This window comes from Hirundo rustica, chromosome 21, assembly GCF_015227805.2.
Source record: "Hirundo rustica isolate bHirRus1 chromosome 21, bHirRus1.pri.v3, whole genome shotgun sequence".
Taxonomy (NCBI): Eukaryota; Metazoa; Chordata; class Aves; order Passeriformes; family Hirundinidae; genus Hirundo; species Hirundo rustica.
The window spans coordinates 3858800-3870546 of NC_053470.1; the positions used below are offsets into that span (position 1 = coordinate 3858800).

The 11747-nt window shown below is 51.9% G+C and overlaps 1 protein-coding gene across 12 annotated transcripts in view; it reads left to right on the plus strand.

Annotated features, from left to right (window-relative positions):
- FRMPD3 (FERM and PDZ domain containing 3) overlaps nt 1-6632 on the plus strand; it is a 59676-nt gene extending 53044 nt beyond the window's left edge. For all 12 annotated transcript variants that reach the window (XM_040083896.2, XM_040083901.2, XM_040083894.2 and 9 more), the window contains one exon: nt 619-6632. In XM_040083896.2, coding sequence (XP_039939830.1) covers nt 619-3473 — 2855 coding nt within the window. In that variant the 3' untranslated portion in view covers nt 3474-6632. The remainder of the gene's footprint in view (nt 1-618) is intronic.
- Nucleotides 6633-11747: the final 5115 nt, after the last annotated feature.

Genomic DNA, 11747 nt, shown 5'->3' on the forward strand with positions numbered 1-11747 from the left:
AGCTGAGGTGGGACTCCTCTCCCTGTCCGTGGCTGAAGGAGTCTCTTGGTTATCCCATATCTGCCACATGCCACGATGCTGGGACGAGTCCCTAGCAAACCATGAGCATGAGTTCCTCCCCGCTGTGGCCCCACTCAGCTGGGACCTTCGGCCATCGGCCTTTGCAGGTTCCCACCCATGTTTTGCAGTGTGTGAGCCCTTCACAAGGCAAACCTGCTGCCAGATGGGTGACTCTGGGACCAGCCTGCTGGCAGCACAGTCCTTTGTCCCTCTTCCCACCTTGGTTGCCCTACTCACTGTGGCAGAGTACCTGTTGGCCAATTTTCCTTCTTGTGCCAGGCACGTCCCTATAGCTCTGCTACCACCAACAATGGAAGGCTTCACAGGATCTTTTCCTGGGCCAGAAGCTCTTGCTGAATTGAGCTATCAAGCCAGCTCAATGCTGACAAATGATCTCGCTTAGAAGCCTTAACTCTTGGTTGTGAGAAGTCACAGAAGTTTCTCCAATGTGCCCGGCATTCCTGGGACCCTCCTGCCGCAAGGAGTTCCCCTCTCCATCCTCCACACGGCACTGTGGTGCGAGGGTTGTTGTGGGGTTTTCTTTGTGTCCCTCCTCAGGTCTTATTGTCCTGGCTGCCATCACTCCTGAGTCATCCTTGGACTCTGGCCACGAAACGAACTCCTCAGAGCTGACCGATGTCTCGGAGATGGTCTCTGCTATGAAGCAGCATCAGAACGCAGCCTACTTCCTCAGCCAGCACATCAACAAAGAAAACCTCCTGGCCAGGAAGGACTTGCCTTTCCGAATCCAGAGCTGTGCTGCCCAGGCTGTCCTCACCTCACCCTACCCCCTGAGCCGCCAGGACCCGAGCCCTTCGCTGAAGCCAGCCTTCTCCACCCAAAGTCCCAGCCTTACCAACTGCAAGAGCAAGCAGGAGCAGCAGCACGGGGAGCGGGGCTGCGCCTCGGCTGCCCAGCCAGGGCTGACCGCCCAGCTTGGTGAGCAGAGCAAGGGGGCTGCAGTGCCAAGCTCCGAGTGCAAAGCTGCAGGTCACACAAAAGCTGCCTTTGAGGCACCTCTGCATGCCCCGAGCAGGGAGAAGGCGCAGGATCTACAGGAGAAGGTGCCCAAAGAGGTGCAGCCAAGCTCCAAGCTCCTCCTGGATCAGAAAAGCGGTGTAACTCCAGCCATTGTTTCAGCTGCTCTGCAGCAGGTGGCAAACGCGAAAGCCTCAGCTCCCCAAGTGGTATCAGCCTTAAAAGAAGACCAGAACATGAACGGTACCAGCAGCTGTGCACCAGCCAGCAGCAAGCCTTTGACACTTAAAGGAGGTCCACAAACTGCAGAGACATTATGCAACTGTCAGCAGCAGCAGCAGCTCTCTCCGCAGCAGCACTGTGAAGTTTCTCCAAGTCCTAAGGAAGCTCCTGGCAGTCAGGCTGAAGTGTTCCACCTCGCCTCAGCAGGCGAGGAAATGATGTCCAGTAAGACTTTTGCCTCTAAAAGCTACCAGCAGAAAGTGAGTAGAGATGCTCCGGGAAAAGCTGCAAGCGGAGAGACCGGTCAGAAGGCAGGTGCAGATGCCACAAGCCTCATCTTGCAGAAACACACAGCTCCTTCAAACCAAGGACAGAAAACACAACAGGAAAGCTCGGCCAAAATCTTAAAAGCTGAGAGCAGCAATGTGCACTCTCCATCACCTGGTAGCACTTTCAGGAGCACCAGTGAGGAAGCCAAAGGGCCAATCCAGCTGATGCCCAGATCTGAGAGCCTGCAGATTAGCACCGTGCCTTCCAAAAAAGTAGAGAAAGTCCTGGAGGTAACCCAACAAGATGCTGATATCCCAGCTAAACCCAAAGCCCCGAAAGCTCCCTTCAGGCTTAGGAACCTGTTCTCTGCAACATTTCCCACCCGGCTGAAGAAGGAGACGGACGAGCGGCAGGCCCAGCTGCAGAAGGTGAAGCAGTATGAGCTGGAATTCCTTGAAGAGCTGCTCAAGCCGAAGAGCAAAGGTGACCTCCCGCCACAGGAGTATCTGCACCCACCTGCCCCCGGGCGCTGCAGCTGCCAGCTGAGGAGCAGCCCTGTGCAAAAAGTCCCAGGGATGTCCAGGGAGCAACGGCGCAGCTGTGACTGCAAGCGGATTTGCAGGGGAATGAGGCCACCCCCCAACCAGCTGGGGGTACCAGAACTGGAGAGGCGAGGCAGGGATAAAGCTGCAGATGACCAGAAGCAGGTAGAAGCCATTAGGCTGACAAGCGTCAGCAGCCCTTCCAAAGGCAAACGGATACGATCGACGAGTTTGGAGTCCAGAGACAACCGGTCGGATCCAGAGAACGGCACGTCCTGTTTGAATACGTGCACCTCCCGAGGGGAGTGCGTGGGGGCACCCCACTACAGGAAGCTCTTGCGTCGCTACAGTGTCAGTGAAATAGATAAGACTGACAGGACATCCTTGTCCTCTGACGTCTACCAGAACATCTACACAACCAAGCAGAAAGGCCCCCAGAAAGAGCCCGAGCCCAGCGTCCTCTGTCCTGTTCTCAAGAGCAAAATCCAGGAAGCCTCTGGAGTGGCTGACCCCTCCTACGTCCAGATAGCACAGGACAAAAAGAACCAGAAGGGCTCAGCAGTGTTCTCCGTCCAGGAGGAGATGTATCCAAGTCCTGCTGAGCTGCGGGACGAAGACATGGAGGATGAGAAGTGCTGCTCCATCCGGTACTGCTTCTACTACAGAAAATGCGATGTTGCAGACGATGGGAGCGAGAAGGATGAGCTGTCCTATTCCATCCCCATGCAGATACTCCCGGGAATGAAGCTGGACAATCAGATGGTCCCAGTCATGAGCAGGACTCTTCAGGTCCTAGACGCAACAGCCTGCAGCAGTCCCAGTGAGAGCCAGACCCAGGAAATAGATTTAAGGACCTCCAGTTTTGAGGGCAGCTTGGCAAAGATCAACACCCTTCGAGGCCATGCCTACAGCTTTCCCAACGGGTTTCTGCAGGTGCAGCTGGACACCAACGAGCTCCTGACCATCCTGAGGCAGTGCGTGCTGAGCCCCGAGGTCCGGGACTGCAAACCCTACATCTCCCAGCTGGCTGAGTACAAGCAGGAGCTGGCCCTCAAGTTCAAGGAGTTCCGGGCGTCCTGCCGCCGCGTGGCCGCCGTGGACAAGAGTCCCACCCACATGCTCTCCGCCATCACGAGCAGCTTCCAGGTGCTAAGCAGCCTCATCGAGACCTTCGTGAGGCTGGTGTACGTCGTGCGCTCGGAGTCCCAGCGCCAAGAGCTGCTGGCGAAGGTGGAGGAGGTGGTGAGGAACTACACCTTCCTGCTGAAGGCCGCCGAGGAGTCCACGGCCAGAATGCTGAGCCACCAGCAGACTGTGGAGCAGCTCGCCCGCCAGTCAGCCACGGTCGCCACTGTCGTGAGCACTCTCACGCGCTCCCTAAAGACGTTGATCAATAAGTAAAGCCAGCTCTGAAGATCAACAAGCCAGTGTGGGCCAGGCCACGCTCTCAAATCTCACAGGTCTGGTGAGGATGCGATGTCTGCAGGCCCAAGTTTGGCGGGGTTTGTGAGAGCCAAGACACTCTGATCTCTGCAGAATGGATGGCTGCGCTGGTGACGGGTTTGAAGGGTGAATTCGTGCCCTGTCAGAAGCTGTGCAATCAGCTGGTCAAGGGGCTCAAGCAGCTTCTCTGCTTGTTCTCCCATGCTGGCTTGTTGGTGACGGTGTTTGGGAGGTACAGGCGCCCCATCTCCACACCAGTTTGGTTCCGTGGGGTTCTCATGCAAAGACCTTTGTCACAGTTTGTGGTGGGCCAGTGAGCTATCAGGAGCTGAGCTGAGATCTGGCTTCACTTGGGCAGTCTGGAGCCAAACCAGTGTCTTGCCACGTAAACAACTCTTCTGTCGCCAGGATCCTCCTGGCCCACAACCACAACGTAACTAGCGGCAGAAGGGATCTCTGGGGTGCAAGTCCCTCCTGCTGTGCTAGGGAAGTAGTCCTAGCATGGGCAGGTCGCCATAATCCTGGGACAGAGCTAGGGCACCCTACTGGGCTCTGCTCACAGCTTAGGCCCCGGGGCTCTAGTCCTGAGCGCAGGCACTGCCTGTGCCAAAGGCAAGGGCTTAATGCCTGCGGGTGTGGAGGATCCAGGGAGCTCCAGGCCTGCCAGTCCAACCTCGGTGCCGAGAAGGTCACGGAGCAGATGATCTCGAGTGCCATCGCAGGGCGCGTGCAGGACAAGGGGCTCAGGCCCAGCCAGCACAGGGGACAGGCAGGTGCTGCTTGAGCAGCCTGGTCTCCTTCTGTGACAGGGTGACTCTGTGGGTGGAGGAAAGGCTGTGGATGTTGTCTGCCTAGATTTTAGGAAAGCCTTTGAAGCTGTGTTCTTCAGCATTCTCCTGGAGAAACAGGATGGATGGAGGGGCCCCAGAGAGTGGTGGGGATTGGAGTGAAACGCAGCTGGGGCCATCAGCAGTGGTGTTCCCCGGGGCTCAGTGCTGGGGCTTGTCCTGTTTAGTATCTTTCAAGGACACCCTCAGTCAGTCTGCAGATGACTCCAGTTTGGGTGGGAGTGTCGTGCTGGAGGGTTGAAGGCTCTGCAGAGGGATCTGGACAGGCTGGCTCCATGGGCTGAGGGTCAGCCAGGTCCTGTCCTGGCTCACAACAACCCCCTGCAGCTCCAGGCTGGGCAGAGGGGCTGGAAAGTGCCTGGTGGGAAAGGCCCTGGGGGTGCTGGGCAGCAGCAGCTGGACACGAGCCAGGTGTGCCCAGGTGGGCAAGAGGCCGATGGCACCTGGCCTGTCCCAGCCACGGGTGCCCAGCAGGAGCAGGACAGTGACGACCCCCTGGCTGGGCGCTGTGAGGCCACTGCTCAAACCCTGTGTCCAGCCCTGGGCCCCTCACAGGAAAGACACTGAGGGGCTGCAGCGTGTCCAGAGAGGGAACGGAGCTGGGGAAGGGTCTGGGGCACAAGTCAGATGAGGAGCAGCTGAGGGGGCTCAGCCTGGAGAAAAGGAGGCTCAGGGGTTCTGGCTCTGCACAGCTCCCTGGAGGGAGCAGCCAGCTGGGGATTGGTCTCTTCCCCCAGGTAGCAAGTGACAGGATGAGAGGAAAGGGCTTCAAGTTGTGCCGGGGGAGATTTAAATTGGATGTAAGAAAAATTTCTTCATGGGTGATGGTGAGGTTTTGGAACAGGCTGCCTAAGGAATTGGTGGAATCACCAATTAAACGTTCAAAAGACGTTTAATTGTGGCATCTGGGGACATGGTTTAGTGATGTGCTTGGCAGTGCTGGAGGAATGGTTTGAGTCAATAATCTTAGTGGTCTTTTCCAACCAAAACAATTCTGTGTTCCTCTTCTGGATGGCTGAATCCATGCTAGAGACCCTGCAAGGAGCCCAGATTGACTGACCTTTGACCACTGCAAGCCAGGAGATGGGCTAGCAGCCGAGGGGAGACCACCTCCACACCATTCTCCAGAGGTTAGGTCCATACCCCCAAGGCTCAGCCCAAACCCTCTCCTATTTCTTTTCACTGTGACCATCAGAGAGGAGCCCTGGATCAGCTTAGGCAGTGAGCCAGGCAGGGGCTGTCCTACTTGCCAGGCTGCTGGTGTTCTTTTTCTGTCTTCACCAGTCTGACTGCCATAAGAAGCATTATTTAGTTCTGTGAGGTGGTTATTTACCTGGAGTTGGGGGTGGTTTTTTGATTGTTTTGGGGGGTTTTTGTCTCCACTTTTAAGCGAATGGTAAAATGATTCCTAGTTGTGTTCCTTCCCACCCCAAGGTCCCTCTCCTCCTCCCAGTCTAGTAATAGACATAATCAATGAGATGGCCTTAACTGGTGTTTCCCTGCAGCCACCAACCCTCCAAAGCAGAGCAAGGAGAGAAATGCAAGGTCACACGTGCATTGCCCTCCCCCTGCCACCCAGTGCAGTCCACATCCCGCTGGGATCCCGGCCCCTATCCCCGTCACACCCCTCCGGCTGGCAGGAAGTCACAGAGGTGACCTCACAGGAGTGAGGGCATTGTCCAACCCAACCAGCTCGCCCCAGCCCTTGGGGATGATCAGGGATCTCTGTGCGAGCAGTCGCTTCCCATCGCTGTTATTTTTGATAAATATGCACATTTGAAATGTCTCGTTCTTCCATAGGAGCTATGGAAATGCACAAATGTGCTTTTAACGTGCGCGTCCTTGGAGTGCAATAACCTCCCCTTGGCCCAGAGCTGTCCCAGACTGGGGCAGTGGCTGTCAGCAAGGCACAGAGGATCCTGCTGTGGGGACAGCCTCCTGATTTCAAGAACCATGTAGCAAATATCCAGTGGAAGAGCCAGTTGGGACTTCAGTCCATGGTGAGCAAGGCCTGTTACAGTGCTGAAGGCTGACAGGGAGACGTGTTTTCCTTTTCCCTGGGAATTACCTAGTATGAAACTCTGAGTTTCTTCAAAGCTCCCCGTTATGCCTATATCATTCCTCCATACATCTCTCAGTCTAATACAGAGGAAAATTTTTTTATTGTCTGTATATAGTATATATATATATTAAAAAATATATATATAAGTTATATCTATACACAAATTTATGTCTTGTTTTACAAACAAGAAAGATTAAATATATTAATATCCAAACTAGCATTTGTGCCTTTTTTTAAGAACTCCGTGGAAATGTGGCTATTCTTAGATGTACAGGACGCTGTTTGTAAGCAAAACCTGCTTTTGTTGCTGTAGAAAGGCAGAGCTCACAGACAGGTTTGACATTACCTGTTTGACTTGCCAAAGTGACTTTTGTTTCGTTAATGGCTGTTTTGGTTTAATTCTCCCCCAGAAGGGGAAGCAGCAGTCACCCCTCAGCGCTGGGCACTGTGGCTGTGCTGGGACACCCTCCTGCCCTAAAGCTGGGGAGAAAGGGGTGACTTAACAAACCCCTGCCTCATCCCCTTCAGGTGAGCCGAGGTGAGCACCCACTGACCAGCTCCTGCCTGTGTTTTCACCCAAGCCCTTCCCTGGCTCTGCTGCCTGGGGACAGGTGACAGTGTGGCCCTGCCATCAGTGATGGCTCTGCTGCCCTGTGGGACTGCTCTGGTGTGTCTGCAGGGCAAAGCCCAGCAGAGCAGAATGCCAGACCTGGCGAGAATTCTGAGCCAGGCAAACGATTTCCTAGCCGCAGATGATATCCGTACACGTTTTGATGTAGTCGTTTTTGCCTGGCACCGTGAACCTGCTCTCCGTTTATCAGGGAGGAAGGCGTTGATGTGTGTTCCCTCTGTACACCCCAAAGCCTCCAGGAATTATAAAAGCCGAGTCTAATAAGGATCCAACACAAAAACAAACCCTATAGGAACTGGGTCATTCTCTGTACGGGGGTTGAATGTGTTGTCTAAAGCAAAGGCAGCAGCACTTGAGACTCACACACAGTTCTCGGTGCCTCCAGGCTCGTTATTTTAATCTGCATCTCACCATTTCCCATGCTGAACTAACGATGACACTGAATGGGACAAAACCCACCTATTTATAAAGCTGGAAATGGATCAAAAACCATGGAAAAGCCGAGAGGTTTTCTAACAACCCCCAGAGCCTGCAAATGCTACTGACAGCCGGCAGTTTCAGCAGCGATTTCAGACTCGGTGCTTAGTACCATCTAGAGGGCAAAAAGCACACCGTCAGAATGGTGTTATTTGTACAGGGATATTATCCAGGAGCAGCCAAATGTCCCTGTGTGAGCAGAGCAGCTGGACTGGTACATACCCCGGAGGATGATGCTGGCTGTACTCCTCTCTTAGCTTCGGTCCCTGAACTTGTTGGGGACTTGTAAATACTCTCAGAGGAAATGATCCAGGTAAAACGTCCTTGTTAATGGTTCTGAATCACAGCTATTTTTAAAAAAAAGCATCCCAGTAACACAGCACAGAGAATTAAGAGTGGGTTTTCCCCTGAAATTTAGTTCCCATTTCACTCCGCATTTAGTTTCTCTCCCTGCAGACTGCCTGGTTCTCATTTAGCACCAACAGTTCTTCACCTCAAAGCCTCTGTGCCCCAGGAAGTCAAAGCAAGTTAAAATACTACGCGATATACCAATTTTTCTGCATTGGGGGGCACAAGGAGCTGGGGGGACACAGCCAGGACAGCTGATTCCAGCTGACCACAGGGATGTCCCAGACCATGTGGCATCGCCCTCAGCACATAAAGCTGGGGGAGAAGGAGGAAGGGGAGACGTTCTGAATTTGTCTCCCCAAGTCATTGTTACACATGATGGAGCCCTGCCTTCCTGGAACACCTGCCTGCCGTGGGGGGCAGTGGATGAATTCCCTGTTTAGCTTTGCTTGAACGTGCAGCTTTTGCCTTATCTGTTCAGTTGAGTGGGGCTGCTTTGCCAGCTGAGGTTAAACCTCCCTACCTGGCTGTCAGGGGTTAAAGACTCAAAGGCAGGGGCTGGAAAATCTGCAGGCCTCAAGCAGCAGTCCCAAGATAGGTTTTGTGTCTCCGTGGACTTTGCTGCTCATTGTCAGCTGGAGACAACAACTGGGCACCGTGGTTGAGAGCACTTTGAACTCTAATCCCCATGGCGGAGCAGTTGCATTCTCCTGTCGGGATTTCCATCCTCTCCAAGGTCTTGGCAACACTACACAGGGCTTACAGGAGCCCCAGATACAACAGCAGAGCGAGCTGAATAGCTGGGACCCACTGCTGCTTTCATCGTGCCCAAGGGGGCTGACAGTCAAATGGAAGTGAGTAATGTCTACATTTTATTCTCATTTAAAGCACAGCGTCTGGATTCCTGTGTGAAATATCCTGACAAATTCCTCCCGTGGGCAGTCACAGCGGGCTTGGGCAGGACACCTATGGCTTTCTGTGGGCATGGGAGAAGTCTGCCAGGGAGCACAGTGGTCTCAGACTATTTACAGCACCCAAACATACCTAATAGACACAAAAACAATCTTGATAGGAAAATCTTCCAAAGGTTTTTTTTTTTTTTTTTATGTGATTCCATGTCAGGGCAGGAGCAGACACCTCACATCCCACTGCAGCTGCTGCACAACCTCCCAGGCCAGCTGAGATGGTTTCCCTTGCTGTCACCTGTCCTCCACATACAGAATGGATGGAGGGGGGGTTTCTGCAGCTGGAATATTAAAGTCGTTAAAAAGCAAACACATTTTCTGCCCAAAGTGGCAGAAAATCCAGCGCTGCCCCTCTAAGGTTTGTTGCCCGTGCCAAGGGCCGGTGAGAAGATGAAAGAGCTGGGAACACGCACTAGGTCGGGACACTTTAAAATGCTTTACTAAATCCCACTTTGGAAAAGCACCTTGGAAATATTCCTAAATCTAATGAATATTTACCTCTTCCTAAGGCAAGACGGCTCATCCCTCATATTTTTACCGGGCTGCCTAGAAAGGCACAGTAAAAACACTGAGTGGAAAGATGCGGAACACAAAGAGAACCAGTCAGGATCCTTTAAAAACGATATCTGAGTCTCTCTTGATTCCAGTGGAGACTTGACAATACCATTTATTTCCCGGAATTTTCACCTTTTCCTGACAAACAGTGCGCTTTTCCTTGGTGGGTGTGGTCCAGCGATATCCTGTGTAACTCTGGTAACATTTACAGTGCTAAGGATGAGCACCATTCCTAAAATTTCCCCCTCTCCTTCTGCCTTCATGTCAGTCTCTCACCCCTTTTTGGCATCAGCTCTCTCCCCTCTTTAACCTCTACTTTTCAGCCTTCCAACCTTTTTAGCATTATTTTTTTCCTCAGCCTCTGCTTTCCTATCCATCCTCCCACTCTTTCTCTACCTTTACTATTTTTGACCTCCAATTTTTCCCGGCTCCTACTTTCAGCCACCAAGGCAAAAAAGGGCAGAGCCCGGTGTTACTTCCATCAAGTGCCATTCATTAACAGAACCGGCTGTGAGGCAGTGAAGTCACAAGGAAGCAGAAAGAAATAACAACCCTCAGCTACAGGCTTTTTTGCATGAAAATGTGCTCTTGATTAGTGGCTGGTGGTAATTGAGTGGCGATTGTATGCAGGAAAGGGCCGAGAGCCGGACGAGCGCCACTTGTCTTGATTGACATCCCCGTGAAATTTGATGCTGTTAATGCGCTGCTTAAAACTTCCTGGAAAATTCATTCTCAGCTTGCGACACACAAAGGTATTTCTGATTAATTGCGCCTCCTTAGAATCAGGTACGTGAAAAGGTGGTTTTTTTGTGGTTTTTTTTGGCTGTTTTCAGGTTCTCCCTAGTTGGCCGGTAATACAATTCACAATTTACAGAACTGGATGGAACACAGCACCTCGGGCTATGAGCTTGTCCTTTCTGCTTGTCCGGGCCAACTTGTGCTTGCCCGTACCGTAAACCACGGGAAAATGAAATAAAATCCTTCAGATTGGAAGTAAATAATCCAATTTATTGCATTTTGCTTTCAGAATGAAGCACACCAGCTGCAATGAGGTGCTTTAATTCTGAATAAGGGCGTCCACACAAGAGCTGAGGCACTCCAATGCACTTTCACGATCTGTGATCATTTCCCTGAGCATCCTTTGACAGAAAACCTGCCTCCCAAGCCAGTGTGAGTTTAGCTTTCAAAGGATGCAGCCACACGGTCTCTCCTCTCATCCCAAGAACCAGACAAACGTCTCGCTCTTCAAAGCTGCCTCTCCTTCCCCCTGCGCGGCGAAGCAAACTGCTCGCAGACGAGCTGCGGCTGAGGAACCCCCTGAGCGAGTTTTTGGCTTTGTTTAACTTAGACTTCGGCGCATTAAGAGCTTCTCCTTAGGCAAATCCCTGGGGTTATCCCGTTCCAAGAGCTTTGCGAGTCGTTAGTGGAGGTGGACTTTTGTCCTCAGGAACAAAGCGCTGGCTAATCTACAAAGGCACGGTGGAGGCTGAAATGCCGAGGGAAGCAGGTGGGTGTGAAAGCACACCTGGCCGCCAGCTCAGAGGAAAAAAAAAAAACAAAAAAACTTTGATTTTACACATATCAGGTTGCCAGTTCCTGGTTTCAGGATTAATGATTTGATTTTTTTTTTTTTTTTTTGGTCAGATTTTTCTCTCCTCCAAGTTGCATCTCTGTGGTGCCAGGAGGAACCTGATAGGAAAGTTCCTTCCCAAGTCCTGTGTAGGAAAGCCCAGACAGGGATTATCAATGAGAGGCATAATTTGCATGTTTAAATTTACCCGCTGCTGCCTTCAGCCTCAGGTTCCCAGTGCCTGGTTCACAAATAAACTGAGAGGAGCCTGGGATGTTGGGGCACAGCAAACTCTCATTCTGTCTTCAAGAACTGGGGAGAAAAACTGGAATTTAAAACAAGAGTGAAGCAAATACTTCAAAACCAAGGTGTGCCCCAGACCAAAGGCCTGGAGTCAGCAGTGAATGGCTCCAGCAATGTGGACTTGGGGCAAGAATGTGTCTGCTGGAAATTTGGGAAGTATCTACAAATCCCACCACTTGAACCATCAAGGAGCTACTCACCAGTGAAGTTTTCTTCACTGCTAAGATTAATTTTGTTTGTTAAGATGAGCAATAATTAGCAACAAATTAAAGGCAAAGGGCTGTGTTCTTCCTTCCCCATTACCTGGATTTATTGTCTGTCACATCATCTCAAAACTGCTACAGCTCCACCAGAAGATAATCAAAATTACCAATATTAATATTCCAGTTCCGTCAATGCAAAGCATGGGAATCGATATCTATCTTAATGCAGATGAATTCCAGATTTAATGACACTGTACAAAGTGTTATAGC